Source organism: Rousettus aegyptiacus, unplaced genomic scaffold (assembly GCF_014176215.1).
Source record: "Rousettus aegyptiacus isolate mRouAeg1 unplaced genomic scaffold, mRouAeg1.p scaffold_m13_p_5, whole genome shotgun sequence".
Lineage (NCBI taxonomy): Eukaryota > Metazoa > Chordata > Mammalia > Chiroptera > Pteropodidae > Rousettus > Rousettus aegyptiacus.
Window position 1 is genome coordinate 31,692,874 of NW_023416308.1, and position 27,004 is coordinate 31,719,877.

General features: G+C 37.6%; 1 protein-coding gene across 10 annotated transcripts in view; it reads left to right on the forward strand.

The window, feature by feature from the left end:
• OPCML (opioid binding protein/cell adhesion molecule like) overlaps nucleotides 1-27,004 on the forward strand; it is a 1,143,910-nt gene that overhangs the window by 819,496 nt on the left and 297,410 nt on the right. For all 10 annotated transcript variants that reach the window (XM_036221180.1, XM_036221179.1, XM_016137940.2 and 7 more), the window contains one exon: nucleotides 3,950-4,182. In XM_036221180.1, the coding sequence (XP_036077073.1) occupies nucleotides 3,950-4,182 (233 nt within the window). The remainder of the gene's footprint in view (nucleotides 1-3,949; nucleotides 4,183-27,004) is intronic.

The window sequence follows — 27,004 nt, forward strand, 5'->3', positions numbered from 1 at the left end:
TTGAACTAATGTGTTTCAAAATCAGCCCCTTGTAGGCCTTATGGTAATCTGAATTGGTTGCATACATCCAACCTGCAGTTGGAGGCCTTATACAAAGGTAATGATAGAATTAAGTAATATATTTTAAGATCTCAAATTTCCTGCCTGAAAAGTATCTGAGATTGAATTGTAATCTTAGTTCTCCTTTCTGATTGCTTCCACTTTACTAATTGTCCAGGAAAGAATTTATCTTTACTCCTTTTGTCACATTCACCACTCAGCTATTATCAAACAGAGGATCAGTCTTAAAGAAGAGTCCCATCAAAGTGAAACAAGAAGTGCTGAAGGTCATGGCACATTACTTCATCAATAATAAATTTATGGCAAAACTTGTGCCTTCTCTATTTTGGAATTAGAACTCAGAAAGAGACATTTTCTGACAGAGGGCAGTGTGATTTGGCACATTAAAATTAATAGTACTTCAATTTTCCTCTCATTTCTGAGTGTATTGGTTTAACCAAGGTGCTTCTAAGTAAAAAAGCAACATATCTTTAATAGTCATTTGATAAGGACTGGGAAAATATTAGCAGTATACTATCCAGATATTGAGAAATTGAATGAATTTAATACTGTTACAATGTAGCCATTTGCAATTGAGGTATTTTCCAATTCATTGCTTTAAAAGAAATTGAAGGAGGAACTAATTGAATTGTCAACTGTAAGATCATTAAAATAATTTTCGAAGCTATATTACTATGTGATTTTTGGCATATATTTTGGAAAAGGTTCAAAGAATTGAGTGGCATTTCTATACAAGATTTTCATTTCCATCTTCTTATTTATGTGAACTAGGTTTCTCTTAAAGCAGAAACAGGAATAGAAATAGAATTGATTCTTAGCTCTTTCTCATTCTAGCAGTAATGATATTTATGGTATAATTTTGAAAAGCTTCATCTATCCCACTAATAGCTATATTTCCAGTAAGAGCTTACTTGTTATGTTAATTATTACTTAACAACATATACAATATATTTATGTTGTTTTATCAATATTACCCTTGTAATGATAACTCATTTAAAAATATTATTACATAGAGCTTTATGGTTGCAGAACATAAAAGAAAGTTGTTTGTTTATAAATATTATAGCTGATCAATAAAAGATTTTCAAGCATAAAATATTATATCAAGATAAAATATTGCAGAGGACATATAATAAAAACACAAGTTCAAGACTAAAAGAGGAATGATGCATATTCCATGACTCCTAAAGAATAGCTTTTTCATGAATGTTGAATACATTCACTTTAATTTTTAAATTCCATGAACTATAGATATATCTATATATAAATAGATATAGATATATATAAATAGATATAGATATATATATGAATAGTGTGACAATTTAATTTTAAAATGTGAACATTTTCTACAAAAATGCATTCTTAGCAACTATAATTTAACTTATGTCAACTTAAAAATGTGAAAGGAGTTATATGACTGACCAAAATAAAATTAGGGATCTTCGTTTGCATGTAGTCACCTAGGTTTGTGAGGTTGCAAGGATTGGAAGATGACTCTCTACTCTGTCCTGATTGACCCTTCACGTCCTAGCCAGCTGATTCCTGGAATTGTACAATCAGAACTTCTTAGGAGTTATTCAAACAGCCATCGTTACAAAAGTTTACACATTAACCCTAATCTATTATTTACAACTGAGAATTAATGAATGAGTTTATCATATTTTTTTTAAAGAATTGTTCCAGAAAATTCAAAGCAGGGAGAGTCTATTAGGGCTTTAGTCTTCATAAGCAAAATGGAAAAGTTTCTATAGAAGGAGAAACTTTGTGGAAAGTAAAGCTAGAGTCCCAGGATATGGAGAAAATAACATGACTTCAATTTTTCTTTATACCAATGACACCATTTAGTTGGGAAAGAGTCATTTACTGATACCTGAACTATTAGTATCTTATGGTAAGTGCACTCGGGTCCAAGAAACTCATCTCATTGATATTAGACTTAGCTAGAAACAATTACAAAATTTGATCTTTAACTACTAGTGTCCAGGGATGCCCATAGTCAAGTTTAAAAAAAAAAAAGCTTCATAGAAATATTGGAGTATGATTCCATTTCAAGTAAAAACAAATCAGTATAACCTTTATGTAGGTAAATATATGTCTATGAGGAGGAGTAAGAATTGGAAAGAGAAGTAACAGGCTGTTACTGAAACAATTACCTCAGGGAACTAAGAGCTAGGTGGGGATGCAATGATTAGCTTGGCCTTTATGCATCTTTGTATTATACTTGTTCACATGTTTAAATATGTTTATTTTACTTTTGCAGTTTGAAAAAAACAGCAAATAATAATTTAGAAGAGAAGAATCTATTTTTTGCTATAATTTGAAAACATCTAAAGCATCTAATTATCACCCCACACCTACCTCATGGCCACTGGCACCTGCTAAATGATAGGTAGACCTGTACATAAAAGACCTCATTGGAAGAAATAATTGGAAGCTAGTATCATCTTTACTCTTCTCACCAAGCAGGGAGAGTATTTTGCTAGACTATGTGATATCCCCTTTCAACAAAAGCTGTCAATTTGGTGTTCCAGTATCTTTCTGTTCCCCTGACCTTTTGGGCCTATGTCAGACTGGTCACTTTTCCAAGTGAAAACAACATGCCCAAAATGCATGTGCTCTCTCCTCCCCTACCAATGTCTTTGGCATTCTTCCCATCTCCTGCTACCTCTCAGAAGAATCTCTGCTGTCTGTTGAAATGGGATCAGATGTGGCGAGGAATGGCAGTATTCTTTCCCTGCCTCCTTACCTGAAGGCACTGGATTCACATGCCTTGTCCCCAGAGACACACCTCCTACCTCCTCTGCTAGCATATCTAGGGGAAGCAGCAGGGCTGTACTTCCAACTTCCTATTTGCCCAGATACTCCAACTTAGGTTGTGACTAGAGCATTGAGTAGTGAGTGGGCACTACTTTAAACCTTTAACCATCCCCTTCATTGAAACTCACATTAATAAAGCATTCCCTTTTAAAACATTTTTTATTTATAGATGTTTCTGGAGCACCTATGCAACTTTTCTTCCTAATCAACAAACATATTTATTTCTGTATTAAACCTGGTAGCCGGCAGGTCACATATACCAAAAAGCAAATTCCACTTGCCTTCAATTATTAGAAAGAATAACTGAGAGGTATGACAGTAGAGGTAAGCTCTTCACTTTGATAGTAACCTAGGTGTGACATAAGCCACATTTTTCTCTCAGGAGCTAGGGTGAGGAGTACAAGAGGGAGGAGGAAATTTGCCTGACCATTTTCTTCTTCTCTCTCCCAAAATCTTAAGAGATAGCCATGGCTTTCTCCAAAATCGTTGGCTTTCTAAGGTAAATTTTCCCATTCTATATTATAAATTGTGGTTTGCAGGCATTGGGCAGCTTAGGGATACACAGAGATTATCAATACCAGAAGGTTCAGTTTTTGACTAACAACAACTTCAGTATTTGCTTTGTGGATTATCTGTGACCTAATTGAAATACTGATCCACTTTCTCTCCCTTAAGCCCCTGGGTCTCTTCTTCCATAAGGTGCTAAATGTGCTCGGAAAATATAAACTAACTTTTATATAAGCCTAGAAGGAAAAATAAGATGGAAAGCAAATACACAGCAAAGATACTCACATAATATGTTCCTAAATCAAATAGAAATGTATCATTGGTCCTTCAGCATAATTCAGGTCACCGTTACCCTATATTTAGGAAGTTTCATCAATAATTGATTATTTTATTTTAGCACTGATAGGTTGTTTCATTTATTCCTTGAAATATAACCACTATATATTTAATATGATCTCTCAACACTTTCTTTCTCCCATCCTCTCCCCTTCTTTCTTCCTTTCTCCCCCCCTTTCTTCCCCATCCCCACTTTTCCTCTTCCTTTCTCCCCCCTAACACCCTGCAGGTGTACCATAGATGACCGAGTCACCCGGGTGGCGTGGCTAAACCGCAGCACCATACTCTATGCTGGGAATGACAAGTGGTCCATAGACCCTCGCGTGATCATCCTGGTCAATACACCAACCCAGTACAGCATCATGATCCAAAACGTGGATGTGTATGACGAGGGCCCGTATACCTGCTCTGTGCAGACAGACAACCACCCCAAAACTTCTCGAGTTCACCTTATAGTGCAAGGTGAGTCACAGCTAGATTTGCAGGTTGGAGTTACTGTCAATGATCGAGTGAAAGCATAATCTCAGTCTTTGCTTCTATTTGTGTATGAAAACACAAAAAGTCATTTTCCTCCACGGAATCCAAAGATTGAGTGTAAGTCCAGGATTCCTTCCTTTCTGTTGAGTTCTCAACTGAATACTAAATATCATCACAAATTTTCTCTGGTCCTTTGGTTCTTCTTAGTAAGTTGTTTGGCATGTGCTGGTTGAAATCTCTTAAGTTACTTAGCATTGTGGAGTTGGGACCATATCTATTTGAAAAATAGATACAGTACCACTCACTGTGCCTTTACATATCTTTCAAAGCCTTATTTCATAATAAAGTGTTAATAATACTAATGTGAAATTCTGTGACTTGTGATTGCCTTTGTATAGGTAATGGTTGTGCATGTTATGGAAGGGATTCTGAGTGTCGTGTCATTAGGTTCTCCCTGACATTGTCATTGTGTAGACGCCTCTCTCCTAGCTTCATAGTGGAGCTGAGATCAAGAGGGAGACTAGTCAAAATAATATTTTCAGGTCTATGATGGAAATAAATCTATATAATTAAAAGGGGGAGTAGTGAAATCCCTAACTTCCTCTCCTATTCTCCTTTACATGAAATCTAAATTAGTATAACACAGGCATAGTATTTAATAGTTTTTCATTCAAATTTCACTTTGTAGGGAGAAAAAATGGGACTTAAGAAATGTCAGTATCTCAGATATCAATGATTAAATATTAAGAATTAGAAACACATTCAGATGGCAGTTATGAGAATTTGAGAACCATTTTTAAAACAAGGCAGCAATATAAATGAACTTATTCAAACTGCCCCCAACTAACTATGCCCCGCCTCAATCCTCACCAACACTACATAAAGCAATTCCTGTCAGTATTGACTTGTGGTAACAATGAAGTGCCAAGCAGAGTAGCTCCCATTTTTAAATGACACATCCTTCCTCCACCAAATGAAAGATTCAGGTGGACTTTTCTTAGAGTCTCCTGTACTGATGTCTTGAGGACCTGAACTGAACTCTCAGAAGTAGTCCCTACATATGATTTACTCTTCAGTAGCTGCTGCCTTTTATCAAATCAGATCTGCAGCACATTCAAAGAATTTTTTTGTCACTCTATGATATGTGTATAGCATCCTTGCTTAGCTAATATAAACTTCCTCACTCCTGCTTTTCTAAAAAATATAGTTTTGTCCATTTCAATTGGTCTCATGGAGAGTTTGGGTAGGGGTTAGTGTCTCTTCCTGCTTCAGTCACTTGTACAACTCGAGATGACCATTCTTTTCTTTTGGTTAGAGAAGCTCTTGGCTAGCACAACATTCAGGTCTCTGACCCTGTGAGGCATGTGCTGGGCCAGAGATCTGCTTCCTGCAGTTTCTGCTTCCCAGCAGGCCCCGGTGCTCTCATATTGTTTCAAGCCTTGCCTCAGTTCAGCCTCCGAATGCTTTTCTCACTCCCACATGCTCTCAGACGCCCACATCAGCCTGCCATACAACAGATGCCTGTGCGCGCTGCTGTTTCCATTCTCTGCACATGTCCCTCCTAGGGGTATGGCTTGGTGACGATCACTGCTTTGGAGATACAGGATGGCCTGCCATCTGGAGATAAAGACAACTGTCATGTCTGATGCTTCTCCTCAGAGGATGGTAAGGCACTCAGTAAGATCAGTCATCTGAGATGAGCTGAAATGTCTGTTGAAAGTTTCTGGGGTGCAGAGAACAAGGGAGCAAGAGTTCTCTTCTCTATGCTGCCTGCCACCTGGCCTTGGTTCCAGAAGAGCTGAAATTCTCAGCATTAGAAGCGACACCTCCATGGCACCCCCGTGGCCTTGACAGCAAAGTTATCTTCAAATTCAGGAAATGCGGCACCAAAGTAAAAAACTGTCAGGCACTGTACAAAAACAGACTCAAACAGAACAAGATTATCACTTTGCTGGAAATAAGACAGATTGTGTAAGCATGTCAAAGTCAACACAGGCCATAAAGAGCTAGCAGTGCAGAGCTTCAGGAATAATGTTCTTCATAAGACACTTCGAACAATGCCTTGGGTTAGATATGGAAGCCAGTGGTGACTCCCTATGGACCTCATAACTTTGGGTCAGAAAGGGTCTGAGAACAGGCAAGATGCACATCAGTGGAGTCCTCAATTCCATGGTCAGTTTTTCATAATCTTCCCATTGAGACAGAGAAATGTGTATAGTTTTGGTCATCAGAGGTGGCCTGTGAAATCCAATTCAAAAGACTGGGGAGGGCAGAGGCAAAGGGAAGAACCTCCTCTTGGAACACCTGGGTCTTTACATTTACTGAGAGGTTATAAGAAGGAGCTCGGGGAGTTGCATTCTCTTCTGTCTTGGTTAGCATGGAGGGACTTGTTCTTTCTTTAGAAACCAGATGAATTTCCAGTGGGTGGAAGCAGAAACTCCACTGCTCAATTAGAAAGACGTCCAAGAGTCCTCCTTCTTCCCAGCAGCTATCGGCTTTTGTCCAGTCTATAGATTAATTTTTCAGACTTAGTGTTAGTTCACGTTAGATAAAGATAATGAAAGTTTCCTAATCCTCTTAAAGAAGATTTATCTGACTGAGTAGAAAGCTTTTGGAATACAATAAGGCATGTATAAAACTAAGGCCTAATCTTGCCTTTAATTTCAAACTGCTGATGGGTATTGATTTTGCAATGAGAAAAACTGAAAAATTTCCGAGCTGCAACATGTCTGTTAAAAAAAAATGTTTATTTATCTTCTCTCCATTTGAGAGTGTTAGAATCTCATCACCTCTGCCAACCAAGTGTCATTAGCAGAAGGGAGAACAATCCCATGGGGCCTTGGCTTTGTCACTCCCTGCTCCTGCAATGTGAGGAACTGAAAGATGCTCTGTCACTAACCTCAGAGCCCATCCTTATTGTTTTATAAGATGGCCTTTGCCACATATTTGATGGAATTAATTTCCAAGTGCTTTCTTTGAAAGGAGAAGCTGCATTTATTAAAATATTGTTACTGATACCCAAGGTACATCTTGACCCCTGGGGATAATTTCAAAGCATCATGAGTGACAATGTGAGCTAGATTGTATACTTAGATGTTAAAGAAATCTACTACCATACTGTAAGTATTTCTATGCAGTCAGATTAGACAGGGTAGAAAAATAAATCTGACAGCCCTGTATGGAATGGGGGTGAAGTAGAGAGAAGCCGGAGGCACAAGGGCAAGCAATAAGTTACTCCAATCACCTAGCAGATGTACCAACAGTGGGCTGTGGATCCACCTGTAGAAATGAAGACGTTTTCTCCAAGAGATATTATCCAAGAAAAATTGAGAGAATTAATTGTAATGCCTTGAAAAAGGAAAAATTAAGGTGATCTCACCTACATTTTCAAGTTTGAGGAAATGTTAATTGCCTCACTAGTGATTGTGCAGTTAGGATCCTGTACCACTAGGAAAGAAAGTATTAGGCTTGCTGGGTTTAGGGATAAAGAGAACACAAACATTACACTGATATTTTAGAGCTAAGGAACAGGTGTTACTCAATACCAGAAGAGGTATATCTGAGACCCATGATAAATTTGCTAGCTTAAAAGTAGGTGAGTTTCCTGAGATTAACTATTTTTAAAAAACAGCAGAAACCATAATTTATTTATATCTTCAGCATATAGCATACTGTCTGAGGCATAGTAGGCATTCATCAAATGTTTATAAAATGAAGACAAAAACAGTTTGATACAGCAAATGAAATGGCATATGAAGGCAGTGATCATAAAGCCTCTTCAAGCAGAGAGAGATGAGGACTGAGTCCAGATGACTTGGAGTGGACAGTAACTGGGAACAGTTCCCTGGTAGAATAAAGGCTTTCTATGTGACAAGCTAAGAGGTATGTTATAATAGGGATAAAATGAATTTCATGTATTTATTTAGTACTTTACAGCACTGGTCACAGTCTATGACTTATTTAACCCTCACAACAAACCCTGGGAGGCTGCAGTGAAGTGACTGTTATCTTCATTTTACAAATTAGAAAACCACAGCTCACAGAGGTTAAAAGGCTCATCAGCGTCCCTGTGAGTAAGTAGTAGCTGGGTTTTAAACGATGGCCATATGACTCCAAGATCAGTGTTTCTCCAGCATACTCCACCACCTCTACCACCAATCATGTCTAAAGTTATTTTTCAAGTCTAGATTCATGGGAATTTTTCAGTTATCTTCCCCCCGCCCTTTTTTCCTGCTACTGAGATTGCATTGTACCAGCAGAAATTCAGGACAAAGCTCAAGAAAGAAAATTAGCAGTAGGGATGGAATGCCAAAGTTAGAGTCAAAGAAGAGAACTGAATTAAGAGTAGCTCATCCCTTCCAGAATTAAAATTTTAAATGTTACCTCTTTATCCTATATATGTACTGAAAACATGGCCCCTTTGAGAATCTAGTACTTAATTGTCATTCTAATTGTCATGAACTCTTCAGCATTCTGAAACTATGGGGATATCCTTATGTGGCTGCAGTTGTTGTCATTATCAGGAATAGATAGGGAGATCTAGTGGATTTTACTTCTTAGAAGTTGATATTCTCTGTCCGCTCTCTTGGCTTAGCTCAGAAATCTGTTTACTACCAGATATTTCTTCTCATGGAATGAATTTCTCTTACTAAACCCAATTTTATGCAAAGGGATAGAAATGATGAATTATGTTAATTTCTCACATCTGAGACTTCACAGCAAACATATGCAATTTCTGTGTCTGCAAGAGACTTTGGGTCACTTTAGGTGAGACTGGTTGGGACTCAAAATTTAGTTTAGCAGATAGAGAAGTCAGATTTGCCAACCAGTCCAGTCCTGCATTTTGCTGTGTTTAGGCACATTAAGTGTAAACATCATCTTGGGTGATTCTCAGTTGATTCTCAACCCTGCAAACTCTACATTGTATTCCCATTTCACAAGTAAGGACACTGAGGCTTAAAAAAAATTAAAAATTTGTTCAAAGATGGAGTTACTAAATTTTTTAAATTCCCTTCACCAGACTTGTCTCTAGAAAAATGCCATCTGAATAAAAAGAGTTAAAGCATTTTATATGCATTATCTCTTTTGATTATTCTTTATAAAAGTCCTGGGAAACAAAAGAGAAAGTCACCACATTCCTAGAAAAGAGGTTTAGATTCAGAGTTGAAGCAATCAGTTCAAGTTACAGTAGCCAGTAAGTAGCAAAGCACCTCTTAATGCCAGGAGTTTTTATTCTAGATTCCATATTTTGTTCATACACCAGATTGCTAACTCATAGCTAAGTAACTCATAGCTAGGTAAATGCTACTATTTGTGAGGAAAATATAAAAGGCACTACCAATAAGAGTGAACACTGAGGAGACAATTGCTGGGGCAGAGTGCTCCAGGCTGAGACTGGGGCCCGGATGGCTGCAGGCAGGGTGTCAACTGGAGGGTTTCCAGCAGGCAAAGGAGGTAGACCTGCCCACAGGTCACAATTTTTGCCAAGTATCTGTCTATTTATAACTCTTCCTTTGTAACTAAGGGTTTTTTTTTCTGCTATTTTCACCTCTTTTCACAAATATTACAGTCATTTAAATTAACACGTGTGATTGTGAGCCTAAAGAAAAGTAGGCAGTCAGCTTGAAGTAAATTTAATTTATCAGGCCTCTATTGTAAATTATAACCACACTTTCTCTTCACAGAGGCAGGGTGGAAAAGTGGAAAAGAATAAGACCAGGCATTAAAAAATTCATTCCTCACCCTGAGCTCTGCTCTTGATATTCAGGCCTGTGTCTTTGTGACGTTCCAGTCTTAGCTCCTCATACTGAAGTGAAGAGTACGATTCAATGTAATTGATTTTCTTTAGGTGCAAACATCCATACTTTAACCCTATGTTTTATTGTTGTTATTGTTGTTGTTGTTGTTGTTGTTATTAGTATTATGCATTTGAAAATAAGATTCTGAAAAGGGGTCTATAAGCTGCACATTCTATGTATGTGTGTAGATAAAGCACAGAGGCCACAGGATCCACAGTACAAAATAAATATAAGAACCTTTCTGGGAATCATTTCTTTGGTTTTGAAATGAAAGTGTTGAACTGATGGCAAGGAAGTCCTTTCCAGTTATTAGATTTTATGATTTCTTAGTGTCATTTCTCTGGAGGATTTTTGTATATCCAACTATCTCTGTGTTCCATATCTTTTCCACCTTCACCCACTAAAAGGACAATTGAAGGTTTGCCCTTCTCTTTCTTATTCTTGTTTTCTTTCTTTCCATGTTCTCCTTTGGCATATGTAACCTCCATAGCCCATAACCATGACAACTACAAATTAGAAGAAATCAGGAATGAAGTCACTGCCCTCAGAATGCCTCTGCACTCAATAACAGAAGGCATCTCAAATGTCATTCACCAGAAAGGCCTCCCCATGCAGGCTCTCTCCACACCCCACTGGCTTCTCCTGCCTCAGGAGTGGAATGAGGCCACACCAATACTCTCCTTCCAATGGTCCTATTCCTTCCCTCCGATTGTGTTACTCAGCTGTTATCTGCATTTGACACATCATGGAGCCTGAATGAGATTGATGTTCATGTTCTCTGAAGCTCTGAGGTTATCACGCCTTCCATGATATCACATGTTTTGTAAAAAGAAAAAAAATCTTCTATTATTAAGTCTCTACTCACACTGTTCTGAGGAGAAATATGAGGCTTTGTTTTGCTCTGTTTAGAAGCTAAGATCATAATACATACACTCACACATAGTCACACATGCATGCATACAATTTTCACGGGTTTCATGGCTTTTTCTTTTGTGGTCTCTGGAATTCCATCTTACCCTACAATAAATATGTAGGTTCAGCCTTCTTCTAGAAGAAAGAAACAGGCTTAATTCCTCCTGTTATACTTAAAATCTAATTATAGGCCTAGGAAAGGTTGAATTTTTCCAAGGTGAATGAGACCAAAGCAAATTTTGCATTGGATGCACACATTGTCAAGGCCGAATATGGTTTGGCCCTGTCTGCCAAGAGATCAACAATTCCTTTTGAGAGTCCTGGCTTTGAAAGTACGTGGGCTTGTTTTAAAGCAAAGGCAGTCGTATTCTTCCACATGGTCCAAGACTGTGCTGACGGTCTTGGCTTCTGGTTTGGTGATAAATACAATAGCCAAAAACAGAAGTGGCAGGGCCTGGAGCCGTCGTCTGCTTTATTTGCAGTAGGATTAAATAAATGGAACGGTCATAAAGTCTGCTCTCAAAATCATCACTGATGCGAAGATGGAGGAGAAAATGAAATGCTTGTTGTGTTCTACTCAATTTGTGTGGTGATCTCAGTTTATTTCCTAAGAGTCTAGTCTGTCAGTAGCTCAAATAAATACAAAGAGATCTTTCCTGTTGTGAGCAGGAGAAGCGATCTTTAGAAGAAGGGTAAATTAGTAAATTTTCACAAATTCTCCTAATAGATTAGGTTTCATCATGACCCTCATATAGTCAGGATCCTACATGAGATTTCAAACTTTATCACCCACAGAATTAGTTAGTCATAGCTTACATCAGAGTAATCTATGAATTCAGAGTAGTGATGTTTTCCTGCATGCAGCATGTGTACACATATTTGGCAGGGTCTGACTTGCATTCTGAAACCCGATTTTGAGCTCCTAGTTAATGTTTTATCTTAAACGGTGTCTTGCAATAATAACTATCCTTTGTAATTATTCCTATTTTGCCTTCTCATAAAGGCATCACAAAGCCTTTGATTCTTTTCTCACTAATATGTGTCCTCTATAGGTAGACAACTTGAAGAGTGATAGAAGTGAAATAAAAGAATCATGAGGACTGTAGTCAAGGAGTTTTTAAAAAATAATCGCAAGCCATAGCTATCATACACTGAGTACTTACTCTGGCAGTCACTTTATAGATACAATCCAGTTTCATTTTTCAATTAACAGTAGAAGGTGAGATGTATTTTTATAATTTTTCAATGAGGAGACTAAGGCTCAGATAGGCTAAGGAACTTGCCTTAGGTCACCAGCTGATGGTATAGAGCAGTGATCTGAGTTCTGCTCAGTCTAGAGTGAAAGCCTGCACTTAACCTTTACAAGGAACTTCATCTTGTTTCCATCCCTTTTAAAGAGGCAAGCCAGACTGATACTCCAGTTCACTTATAATACACAAGCTTTCCATGCCAGGTTATCTCCATTTAAATTATTTCAGTCTAATATCTCTGCAGTCAGGATCTGCCTCCTTAAACCTCTTTTTCTCCTTCCATTTTATTTATCTTAGTAATTATAACTTCCTTCTTGGTGTTAATATGAGATCTGTATCATCGATTCTTAAATCTATATTTCCAGTTCTTAATTTCTTCCTTAACCTCAGTCTTTTATTTCTGGTATTTTCCTGAATTCTTCAACTTGGATATACCATAGGTATCTTCACATGTCCCACACTGAACTTACCTTCTTCACTCCAAAACCTGTTCTTCCTCTTTTAATTCACATTTCTATTCCTGATCACACCATCCTTGTATAAAACATTGGCTTGGCTTAAGCTTTGACTCTTCTTTCTCTTTTGCTTTCTTATAAAGTGAATGTTATGTCCAATAAAGTCGTTCTCTTCCTTTCTGTTCCACAACCACTAACAGCAAAATGCAGATTCTTATTCTCCAGTGACTTTACACTGTCACATTCTAATTGCTTTCCAGTCCTCAATCTCTGCCTCCTTATAATGCATTTTAACACTGTTATCTATATATTCCTGAAGCACATATTTGATCATGTCACTTCCCCTATTCATAATTTTAGTGACTCCCTATTGACAGCAAATTAAAGTCAAAACCTCTTATATTATTTTTCTAAGTGCTAAACAATTCAGGTAGTTTCCAAGTGCAAAATCAACTTTCCACTCTTACCTTCTATTATTCCATTTTTATACTCCATACACAACTTAACCAAACTTGTCTTTGTGAAACCCCTACACTCAGTGTCCTGCATTCTTTTACATTTCTCACACAATCCATCTGTCTTGAACATTCTTTTCTCTGGATATCCAAACCCCATTGATCCTTTAGATTAGCACTGTTCCACAGATCTTTTACCTTTTAGACAAGTCTGTCCAATTGACTTTCTGTGATGATAAAAACGTGTTGTATCTGTATTGTTCAATATGGTGGCCATTAGCCACAAATGGCAATTGAGAATTTGAGATGTGGCTAGTATGACTGAAGAACTAAAATTTTAGTACTATACAATTATAATTAATTTAATCTAAAAATAGCTATGCATGCTAGTAGTTATCATATTAGACAGCACAGTTTTAGAGTTGCTAAATCCTCTCAGCCAAAGTCTTTCTTTGGCATTCCAATAACACATTTCTTATATTTCCTTAGATATCTAAACTTTTATTTTCATATTTCAGCTATTAGTGGATCTAACTCTTTTCCTCTGCTAGATTATAATTTTCTTGAAGGCAAGACCCAGAGTTGGCTCCATAATTTTTTTATAAGAGCACAGCTTAGGGATTGCATGCTGAATTGGCATGGCCATATAGGTAGCTTTTTAATAAATTTATGTTAATTGTTACAAATCCACAAAAATAACAGCAACATGTCCTAAATTGAAGGTTGTCCTATTGGAGACCCTCCCCACCCCCCACACACACACAAAAGATAGCATCCACCTTGGATTTATCACCCCATGCTTAGGATAGCTGTAGGCACTGAAAATATTTCTATTGAATAAGAAAGTTCTCAGAAAACTTTTAATATTTTTCACAATTTAGAGCTTCTAGGGAATAATCTGACATAACCACTTTCCTTTAGAGGTTTTGGAAATCACCCCTAAACAAGAGGCCTAAGAGAGAAGCCCTGGCAAGCAGAGCTGGAAGTACACCACCCAGCCTGTTGCAATCAACATAATGGGATGGATGACGTTCTCTGATTGGCCAGGAAGCAGACATTAATGACCAGTGAGCAACTGTGTTCAGGTCAATTAATTTATATTTGTATTTTGCAAACTAAAAGTTGCCCTGTTAGATTATTGATTCTTTGTCCCTGTGTTCAATTTGTTTTTAATTGCACCATTGCTGGGCCAAGCCCTCCCTCCTGGCAAGCTGGCAATAAATCTGCCACCATTTCAACAATCAACAATAAATGTGTCTCTTCATGTCGTTATTAATATGTCTCTTGGATTGGTTCATTACCACGGTTAACAGTTTATAAGAGCCGAATGGCACACTGCCAGGAGGATTCCTTTTCCCAAGGGCTATTTTGTCATGATCGAATTGATGTCCTCGGGCTTGCATGTGTCTGAGGACAGGGGCCCAAGATTTAATTTAATATAGCTGGGATATGAGCTACCTAATCCTCTTTTTATCATAAACAGCTTTAGAGGAAGATATTGTTGGAATGGAGGTTTTACCTTCTCTTTCAATTCTTCTTTCTTCTCACTTCTTTTTCTCTTTTTATCTTAATTTCTACTTAATTTCTGTTCAGATAAATTTCTCCCCATCAAAAATAACATAACTACATGGATAATCTAAAATCCCCAAGTCAATAGCTATATGTTCCCTGGAAGGTGGAGTTTTATTATTGGATTATTGTTATTTGAAAGCAGAGGGGTGTTCCTTATACCTGATGTGTGAATATTCTGCACTCAGAATGTCACTTTAACTGAGGTCAATACTGAAAAAGAAAAAGTTCTGTCTTGTAATAGACATATTAATTATAGTATTGTTATTGATTCTCTTAATCATTAGAATTTTTCTGGGGGAAAGCACAGATTTTAAACGCATTTACAGGTTGGCAGAAGAGATCCTCTGTGTCCCAGAGATGTCAAATGAGAAATCTAAATGGAGTTAAGAGTGCTTTATAAAAACCCCACAGCGGCCTGCAACCTAATAGCAGCAGTCCCAATGTTTGCCATTTCCAAGGCACAAGTAGCTCCAGGACAAGAAATTTGGTTGTCCACAGACACAGAGTTCACAGTCAATTTTTGTTTCAGTATACATATTTTATACTTAATTTACTATTAACAATGCCTGCACACGTAACTTCTCTCTGGGCACCAAGCTCTTCAATGCTGGTCAAATTAGGCTTGTTGAAAGAAACTGGAGGCGGGTATGTGACACCAGTTGCTTCTCTTGATAGTTTAAGTAGCCCAGGAAGTGGAGGACAGGGTAATGGGGCTCAAATGAGAATGATTTAGAATAAAAGAAGATAGCAAGGGAAAGAAACGGGAGACTTGAAAGATGTCTGCAGAGGGCCAAAGAGATACAAATGGAGAATGGGAATGACAACAAAGGAAGCAGAGAATGGTGGAGAATGGTCAAGAGAAAGGGAAAGAGGAGACAGAAGGAACCTAGCCAATAGCTCAGTGAACGGAGGACACCACACCCACTGATGGAGGTGGGAAAAGCATGGGCCAAGGTCCTTGAATTCTGACGCTCTCCATGTGGGCGTCACCAGTGCAGCCCACATTGCACCTCGGTGCTCAGGGCACCCCGCAGTTTTCTCCACAAACAGCCCACTCTTTGCTTGCCCTCCTGCTATAGCTCATTCAGCATTTCCTCTACAGGGAGCAGGAAGGCAGTGATGCCATTACAGGAATAGCAGGCTCAGGAAAAGTTGCGGGGCCCCGCCCTTTCCCATCCCCCGCCTCTTCCTTCTCCACTGGTGATAACTGATCACATCCCTGGCAACTGATGGTGGAGCTTATGTTTTCCAAGTGCTGTAATATCAAGGTTAATCCAATACAAAAGGGAGTATTAGTGATAATTAAGCATATACAGAAAAGAAACTCACTGCTCCTAGGAAGGAGGTGTACAGAGTTTAACTCCTGATTTGGTCGCTTGCTCTGTGACCTTAAATGAGTTACTTAAACTAGCCAAATTTCAGTGAATTCATCCATAAATCGTGGGTAATAAAATGTGTCCTACTTCCTTTTTAACATTGCTGTGCATTAAGTAGACAGCACCCTATACTTTATAGGTCCCGTACAAAGAAAAATATTAAAATTAATTGTTTTAGGCTGCTAGGTTAATTTCAGAGGTTGCATGACAGATGTTAATAAATGGGTAATTCATACACTAGTCCCCCTTTGTCAGAGGGGGCATATATTTCAAGACCCCTAATGGATGCCTAAAGCCACAGGTAGTACCAAACCTTATATATACTAGATTTTTTTTTCTATATATACATGTTTTCAATTAAAAGAAGCACTTTGCAGCTTTTCTTTGATGTATCTGAATTGCCATCATTACCACTCCTGTTCCTTGGGGCCATTATTAGGTAAAATAAGGGTTACTTGAACACAAGCACTGCCGTACTGTGATAGTCAATCCAATAACCTAGATGGCTACTAGCCAATGGGCAGAGAGCACAGACAAGCTGGATATGTGGGGCAAAGGGATGATTTGCAGCTCAGACAAGATGGAGGGGGACAGTACAAGATTTCATCACGCTACTCAGAACTGTACACAATTTAGAATTAATGAATTGTTTAATTCTGGAATTTTTTATTCGATATTTTCAGACCATGGTTGGCCTCTGGTAACTGAAACCTCAGAAAGCAAAACTGTAGATAATGAGGGACTACTATGCTTAGAACTACTAACCCTCTACTTATTCTAATATTGTTTTATGACATAAAAATATAGTCACTGGCCCCATACATTTTTATTGGATTTCGTGAACAATGATGACATCTTCCGAATATAGATGAATGTGTGTGATATACTCTATCATTTATATCATTCTTCTTACAATTTTTAAATATTTTTCTTAATTATTTTTGATATTGTTATCATAATTTTAGTTTCGTATCCAGGAGGTACTTTCAAAATATATATATAATTATATTTATTGAGAGAGAATTATGATGAAGTAGACAAGTTTGAGGCAAAAGAGGAATAAACACTGAATCAGCATCAAAATTTTCATCAAAGGTTTTGTTTTCCTTGAGAATCTTTCATCCTTACATAAACATGATTTCTATAAAGAAATGCAAACTTAGAGTTCTACATCAGATCTCATAGTTAAGAGGCTACTACTACATATCTAATGTTACAGCTTCATTTGGAATGAATTCTTGTTATTGCTATTGCATTCAAAATAAATAATATAAAATAAAGTTAAATTAAAACAAAACAAAATAAAAAAAAAAGTCTATGCTCCAGTTTCAAAAGGAAAAAAGTCTGGCAGTAGCACAAATATCCCCAAGTGCCCACTTTAAATGCCCCACCATGCGCATTAAATGACAAGCTCTGAGCACTGGCCGTGGTTAATCCAAAGCACCAACAACTAATAACAGAATCAGACAACACAAAATAGCTACTTGAGGAATAAAGCTTCCCAGTCCTTGGTTCTGCAACAGCAGGGTGGAAAGTTAGGGGACAGGAAAATCAAAGTTCTTTTAAAAAAATTATCACACATAGAGGCAAAATGTCTCCACAGCAGGAAAGAAAGTAGAAAACACACCAAATCAATCACCTTAAAAATAAGCCTTAAAATCTACTACATAAGATGTAAGTGGGGAGGGAAGAATGGGACCAGCAGCCTGAAAATCTTTTATTAAACTGCATGCTGACTGCCATGGCACATACAGGAAAATGCAATTAAGGTCAGGCCATCAAAAAGATGCCCAAAGATTGCTCTGAGAAAGACCAGGGGGGCAATCAGTAGGTGATCAGGCAACTTGCTAAGGAAACTCACTTTGAAAAGTGCCAAGCAGGGGGCTGAAGCACCTCAGGCGGGATGGCCCTGAAGTGAGATCTCCTTACAGCCTCACACGTCCCCACAACGGTGAAGGCAAGGCAGCTGTGCAGGAGAAAAGGTAGGGTGAGAATGTAGTGCTTCCCAATACATTTCCTCATCTGGTCATGGACAAGTTCTTGCCATTATCAGAAGTCTTTGGTTCTATCTTCATTTTAACTGCAGTGTCCTTGGCCCCTATTTTGGCTAATATGTCCCTAAGAAAAATACGTAATCATGAGGTGATGATATTTCAAATACAAAGTTTCCTGCATGTCACCGTGGGGTCTCTGTCATCCTTCCTTGCCCTCAGACTCAGTCCAGGTCCAAGCTATACCTTCTGACTATAAATTGGCAAGTACGAAGCCCTAGGGAGTGCATATACCAGCCCATTCCATAGGAGGAACCAGACTGCCCTGAACTTATCTGTTAATGAAGAGCTTGACCTCTCATTAGAAGCTCTAGAGACAAGTACATGTCAAAGGAAGTCTCTGGGTTTAGGGCTTTTGCAAGGTGGTGCAGTATGCCTGACTGATCACAGAAAGCACAGGATGATGACTGCTCACCACTTTCAGTGTACCCCATAGTACACCACTCGGCCTGCCCAGTTCAGGGACCTCCCCTTATAAATACCCAGATGTGTTATATGAGCTCAGACCTTCTAAGTTGCACACCCTTGTGTCTAGCTCTGTAACACTGTAATCAGTGAGTTGCACATCTGATTTCTCTGCGAAAATATAAGCACTGTGAAGATGGGGACAGTTTTCACCTCTCTGTGAACAAAAACTTTTACCTCTCATGTGTGGCACAGGACCTGACATAGACTAGATTATCAAAAATGCTTATTAAATATGTCTGGCATGTAACAAGCAATTTATAACTATTTAGTAGTAAGACGGATGAAAATATTTGGTTGAGGGAAATGAAAACAAATTGATTTTGGCATTTGTGCATGCAAAATATATTGTGAATCACATATTATGCAGGTGTAGCTATTGTGTGAGCCTGTGGGTAACTACTAATCCTACCTTACTCAATAAATTGTAAGTGAATTCTTAAGTCAAGAATGATTAAGAAAGTGTTCATCTCCATTCCAACCTGCCCTGTCTCTAATCTTGTGCTGATTCTGGGGCTCCTAATTCTTTTATCCGTCTTCCATATTAGAAGTATCCTGCTCTCATTCTTTCTATTCCCCTTTGCTACTGAGATATCTGTGGAATACTGACAGGGCAACTTTGCTAGTGTGAGCAGATTGGTGTAAGGTTTCTAGCAGGAAGGACGTGTGTACTGTGGCTACAAATCGCCCATTGTGACTGCAGCAAGGAGGAGTTTATAGACTTCTCTGACTTTAGGAAGGAGAAAATAATATCTAGGTACAATACAATTTGAACATGCTCCCATTTTCCTCAGAAACTATTGCCTTGCAGTGATTTTCTGTCTCTAAATGATTAAATGTTCCCCAGGCTGTAGCTACCTGGAATAAAAACAGTCCTTGTGCTAGCCGAGCAGGGTTTGTGGTTTAGTCATTTTTTGCCTACTTATAGCAGGGCTGTCCTTATATCTCCTTTCCCCACTTGATTGCTTTCTACATTTGTCCCTTGTTCCCTTTCCTCTTCTATTGGTTCCTTAATCTTCTGCCTGTTCCTTAATCCTTCCTTTCTGAGCAGGCAAGTGCTCCTGGACCCTTTGCAGCAGGGAAAGCCTCTTTGGAAGGGCCTGAGGGCCAGACCAACTTTGGCAGGATATTTGCATACATTTACATTTAGTTGGCCTGCAAACAGGATTATTATGCAAAGTTCTCTGTAAGCAGTGACTGGATTCTGTCTGGATTCAAAACTTTAGGTTCCATAGAACACAGCAGGTAAGAGAGGGGCTGTAGTCATTACTATTCTGTGGAAGAGTGCATAAGTGCGATTAATGATAATAAATGACGGACCCAGGTGTCAGTTGGACAGCTCCAAGTATAAAAGTAATTCAGCTGAGCTACTTGCCTGGTTCACCTGTGACCACATCTCTCAGAAAGTCACTTTGCCCCTTAGGTGAAGACTTAGGAAGCTGGTTCTCAAGTTTTGATAGCATGCCCTCTGGCAAGCTGCCTGAGGGGTCTATCAGTAAGCCTGTTTTCTCAGTGCCTCAGTTTCTGTCTTTTAGTAAATTCAGCACCTCTCTTAGCTGAAACAAGTTTTCAGACTACCAGCCTTCTCTTTTGTCACCTGTTGATAGCTTTCTGGGTCTCTAATTTATTTTGTTTCATCTGAGCGAGGTAGGGTCCTGTATGGGGTCATGTTGCTAGTGTCTTTTAAATACAAGGGTCTAGTGATCCGTTTGTAGAAAATAATCTCTTAGTTATAAGAACACAGTATGGTGAGTCAAAAGACCTAGAGAACTACTCCAGCATCCACTACTTATGCTATATTAGGGAAATAGATTAACGTTCCTTCTGGATACGTTTTTTACTATATAAAAGAAGGGAGCAGAAGCACATGGTCTCTAAAGTCTATTCCCGCTCTAAAATTCTAGATTTGTATTCCTAGGGTTATATATTTTGTAACATATTTTTTATTCTTCCACAGATATATTTACTATATTGTAATCCATCCATTGTTTCATTTGGTCACTCACCAAATATTTAACGCCTAGAATGTAAAATCATATTCACTGAGAATTTGTTGAACGTCATGTTCTTACTAGGCACTTTGCTACATACTAAGAATAAAATAATGTAAATCACCCATACACCTTTGGCAGGATTATTTCCACACCTCTTCCCATTATTCTGCACCTTGCTCTTGAGGGATGAGAGATTGATTACGTCAACTTGAACGTCTAAATTGTACAGTGTGAATGATAGCATTCAATAATGTTTGATAAAATTAATTTGAACCCCACTTTCCTTCTAAAGTTTGCCCTATTTTTATATTTATAATGGGAAGTGAGGACATTGATAAGGCAGAGAATAGTCACAATTAAATTATGGAGTTTTCCCTTTTATTAATTCAAAGTTTACTTTAGGAAATGTTGTGACAGGTGAATGGCTAAATCTCCATTCTAGTTTTATCCTAAACATTCTAAGACACGCTGGGCAGATCTATGTCCCCTGGATGTCAAACAGTCTCTTCTTAAAAAACCAATAAACCTACCTAACCATTTATTGAAGGTCTGATATATTCATGCTATGTTAGGGACTATGCAGAGTAATGGAGAAAAGTTCAAGGAATATTCTGTTAGTGAGAGGAGACAACATACACTTATAAATGGTGAATAGTTAGCCTTTCCCTGCTATACCAAATTCCACTCACTACTCTCAAAAAACACACGTTGAATCTACCCACCTCTTTCCATATCCACTACCCAATAATATAGTCATTTGTTTGAATTCTTACAAAAACATAGTATTTATCCTTATCTTTTTAAAACTTTTTTAAAGTAGTAAAATACAAATAACATAAATTTTACTATTTTAATCATTTTAAAGTGTATAATTAGGTAGCATTGAGTATATTCACAATACTATGCAACCATTACCATTATCAATCATAACATTCTTATGATCCGAATCTCTGTACACATTAAACAATGATTTCTCATCCCTTCCTTTTCCCACTCCAGCCCCTGGTTCCTACTCCACTTCAAGCCTTGATCACCTTCAATTTTCCCTATAACCAGAATGATCTCCTAGAAGAGTCCTACACACACACACACACACACACACACACACACACACACACACACGAGTTTAGACCCTTCCATGATTTCCTATTGCTTCTAACAGAATTATAAAAGTCTCTAGTGTGGCTCCTTCACAGGGAGCTCTAATCCATTGTTGCCCCTCTAGTCTGATGAAACAGCACTCTCCCCTTCAGATTCTGTGCTCCTGGAGCTGGTGTTTTCACTCAGTGTTTCATGTTTCTCATATTCCCTCCTACCTCAGGTCTTTACACTGGCTGCTTTTTCCCAAATGCTCTTCTCTCCCCATTCACCTAGTCAACTCCTAGTATCTTTCCAATTTTAACAGTCTTTTTTTTTTTTTTTTATCATAGTCTTCTCTCAACCTCCTTCCTAGGCCAAACTTGCCTATTATAGAAATTTATAGTATTTCCCATTTCTTTTCAGAGAGCTTCTTGCATTGTTATATATTCGTGTTTAACTAATAAATTTTATAATTAATATATCACTTCCACTAGACCTTAAATTCCCTAAGGGTGGAGACTATACCATCTATGTTCACTATTTTATTCCTCATACTGATTGTAATACCCGGTATATAATAAGTGCTAGATGAATAAATTATGAATGAACAGATGAATGTTTTCGGCACCAGAAAGGGTGAAAATCAGAGTTACACAGAAAAAAGCTTGGAAGACAAAAGCATGAAAACATTGACAAAATTAGTCTAAGAAGAAGAAGGCATTCACACTTAATGGCACAGCATAATTAGTTTACTATTTTATTATTCATTCATTTGCCATTAAATATTTTTAGCACGTCACTTTTTAAAAAAAAATCTTAGGGATAGTAGTATAATGATCAGAATAATATTGAAAAAGAAGAATATTTCTTAATTCTAGAGTATGACTTTCTTTGAAGGGAAAGGAAGGGAAAGAAAAAAATATGGTGGAATGGTAACTACTGGACAAGTAATTTTGAATGATACTATATTTGATATTAAAGTTCCTTTAATAGAGTAGCTTTGACATTTCTACTACATCCTTGAGAGCTTTAAAAATAAATGAAACTGAATCTCAGAGCCAGAGAGTAATGCATTGAAATCGCAAATAGGAAAGCCTCATCTGGAACACTATCATTCAGACTCTAAGATGAGTTTTCCATCTAACTTTTTATCCTGGTATCCTAGTTAATACCCTTATACTTCAGTTCTCTAGAAATTGGATGAATTGATAATACCAATCAAGCCCATTCAATATCTTAAGAAACATTTTAACCAAGCACATTAGTTCTGGGACCCTAGAAAACAGATCCTAAAGCAGAGAATAAATGCTTATATTTTATTTTCGAGAATGAAATCTCAGGACAGAAAGAGTGAAGGCAAAGAGAAATGAAGAAGAGAAGGATGGGAAGCAATATAAGGTGATGCCTTATCGATGCTAGATGCAGATCAATGATGAGAAGTGAAGAGGCATAGCTGGCAACTTAGCACATGTTTCTGCTCAGTCACGTAGGAAGCCTACAGACCAGCTCAAGAGAGAGATTGTGTCTTGAAACTGTCCATTGTCAGAAGGAAAAAGAGGAGATTCACTGGCCTGACTTCATCCTCATCTCATTTCCAGTCTTCCTTTGGTGTAAGTTTACTCCGAAGTGAGTGAACTCCACAGACTTCTATATTGCATTGCATGATCCCTGCAGCAACCACTGGGGAAGCCAGATCCCAGTGTCTGAAGGATGGCATGACACCTGAGGTTGGAAGTGGCAGAGAATCCATAGAGTTTGGTGCTCAGTTGGTTAGCCTCAAGTAGTGGAACTGCAGGGGCATCCATGGAGCTGGTTGGCCACAAGGCAGAAGAATGCTGAACAAGCAAAGGGTTGGGAGCCAAGTAGTCCAAGAGAATGTGAAAAATGATGTCAGATGTCTGATACACAAGTTTTTGAAAGATTGAAATATTTGATGTAGTTAGCTTTTTAACTCTAACCTTTTCTCACACTGGCCAGATGGTGAAAATTTAAAAAGATTAACAATGCTGTCTTGGTAAGGATGGGTATCAACTGAAACATTCAAACACTGTGGTGGAGAGCTGGCTAAACTTATGTTAGAAAATGGCTTGGTAGTTTTTATTAAATCTAAACATGCATTTATTTTATGTCCCCCAAATTGAACTTCTAGATATTTTTTCAAGAGATATTTGTATATGTATACACTAAAAGCATGACTAAGACTGTTCACAGTAGCTTTACTTATAATACCCTAAACTGGAAAGTACTTGTGTTTATTAAAAGAATGAATGACTAGCTTATGGAAAGTATATATATATATATATATATATATATATATATATATATATATATGACAGCAACAAAAAATAAAAGACACAACAACATGGAGGAATCTCACAGATATTATTTTGCATGAAGAAAGACAGAAATGAGTACTCATTATAGAATTTCATTTATATGAAATTCAAAAGAGTCGTAATAGTGGCAAACTTTGGGGCAGTATTACATAGAAAAGAGCATAATGGGACCTTCTGAAATAAGGGAACTTTTTATATCTTAGTCTGTGTGGTGGTTATATGAGTGAATATACATATATAAGTTCACCTAATTGTACATTTAAATCTATATTCTTTGCTGCATATAAGTTATGCCTCAACCCACCCCCCTACCCCCCCCCCACACACACACCATATCTCTCCCTTCCGAGACTTTATAAAAAAAATCTTAAATTGCCAATAAAAATATATGAATAAAGAGCATCAAAATCTACAACATTGGCACTTGTCTATTAAAACCTTCTGTTTAGGAGAGGTGGAATGGGTTTTTCCTCCATGGAATTAGTAATCACAAGAGAAAAAGACTGGTTTTCAATTACTGGGAAAAGGACCATCTATTGTCTCCTTCCACCCCTAGAGCCCTAACAGATACAATTAAAATAATAAATTATCAAAGGGATAACAAACATTTAGTTCAAAACACAAGCCATCAAATGGATCATATAGACTGCTAAAAGACACTTTCTTTGGCTCCAAGAAAAATTATAAGGAAAAAAATTTGACACAAAGAAAATGCAGAAGGATGACAAAGCTTTAGTTCAGCAGTAAAGATCAAAATTGAAGTCCCTAGAGTGACAAGAGAAGACTCTCAGGGTGAATAGCAATGAATAAAGGAAAAAGCCATCCTAGAAAGAAGATTCAGACAAACAAAGACAACCAAAAAATAGGGCTTCTTACAAAAGAGCCAAACATAAAAAGGGGAGAGAGAAGTGCAGAAACCTATCAAAAGGCCACTGAAGGAGCAAAAAGCGTGCCTGTGCATGTGTGTGTGCATGCACACACACACACACACACACACACACACAAAGAAGAACTTGAGATGAAAAATAAAAAAGATAAAAAGGAAAGGGTGCAATAGCAGAGGGAAAAGAACTAACCAATTGATCTCAGAAGAAAGATGGCATGCTACAAAATTGGTGTTTTCACTCTCAGTGGGGCTAAGCCTGAAGTGGGTCAGGAGGCCAGGCACCATCCACTCTGCTCGGTGTCTGCGGGGATGGCCCACATGGGACCTCACAGGAGAAGGATCCTGGAGACTAAGAGAGTAAATAAGCTTTTTAGATTTTATAGTTCTGGGACGAAGCTCTAGGGTAGCTGGTGAGAGAGTTTCTCTCTCCAATGTACCACATTTTGTTTTGATATCTAGCCCTTCTGCATCCTGTGGAGCTTCAGGCGACTCATTTTATCTCTTGGATTCTCAACTATAATTTTGGGATAATATTCACTCTGGCAATCTTTCAAATGGGATGTTCTAGAAAACAAATTTTCATCTAACACATACACTATAGGAATTTTAGTTGTTATTATTATCAGCTTTTTAAAAAATTAATTAATTTATTTTTTTTATCGGAGAATGTTACGTAGAGACCTCAGGTCATTTGCCACTAAAGTCAAAGGGGAAAAGCACATACATTTTAAAAGAATATCTTGGGCTTAATGTTTGCTTCACAAGAGAAAATGCTGGCATCAGTGCCTCAGTGGTAAAACCCCTGAGAAAGTGTGCATAAACCCTAGTATTTTGAGAAGTGCAACTACCTATGTATCTTGAAACAGCCTGTGCTCGAAACTGTACTTCACCTGTATTTTAAATGGTTCTTTCATCGCCCACAGTTGTGCCTGTCTAGCGAATTTTGAAGAACTGAAACATTAGAAACAGCAACAAAACAGAGCTGATTAATTACTGCAAAAGCTGTTTTGGGGAGAAAAAAAGAAAAAAGTTGTTGTCCTATTATATTTCTGAAAAAACAATAAGCATTTTATTGCTTCTAAAAATTACTCCCTGGAAAGTACTTTCATTTTCTAATTGTTCATAAATTTACTGACAGGTGGTTACACAGTAGGTGTAACATTGTTATTTTCATTTTATTATATATACTGTTTAAATGAGAAAATCTGGAAGGGCTAGGTATGATATATCATCCAAGGTACCCTGAAAATATGGGGTAGCCGGGCTTAGCCCAAGTCTGCCTAGGTCTAGTTTCCCTCACACAGGGGTCAATCTGGACAGCTGTAACTAGTTAGAATACATTAAGATGATGACAGTGAAAATAAATTGCTTTTCTATGGTTACTCTTTTGTTTAAAAAAGTAGTTGTAAGATTAGCTTTCACTTTCACTGAAGTATTTGTCACAAGCTTTCATTACCAGGGAAAAACAAATTTAAGAATTTCTATGTACACTAAAATGTTGGTATTTGATGATCGTTAGTTCTCATTGGACAGATAATTCTTTTCGATTTAACATATATTGGCACAGCTTTTTTAATATCTTAACTCTGTGAAACTAGTTTGTTTAGCATATCTATAGCGCTTCACATTTTGGCTAGACGATAGCAGACACTCAATAAATATTTGCAATTTACTGTTCCAACTGTTATTCATAATTTATTTGCTTGGCTTAATATATCAACTAATAAAATGATCCTCTCATTGAAATAATAACCTTATGATTTACATAAAGAGAACTACAAGCAAATGAGTTCAGCAACTAGGTTCAAGTGTTTATGAGGATTGAGGAGGTGGAAGAGCATGTATAATTGGCTTCTACCCCCACTTGACTGAACTGCTCGAATCAAGGTTATCATTAACATCTAAGAGGGTGGCCTTGAATTTGCTTCTCACACATCCCTCAATAGATTTCAAAACATTTGCTACATTTTCCTCATAGAAATACCCCTTTATTGTTTCTATGATGTCACTCACTTCATATCATCTCATGGCTCTACCCACTCATTCTCATTCTCTTCCAAGAATGTCATGTCCTTGTATCTAATTACCTGAATACTTTTCTTTGTATTTAAAATCAATACCTTAATACAATTTCTTATCATGTCTCACCTGGACTCCCCCCATTCCCCTGTTCTTTA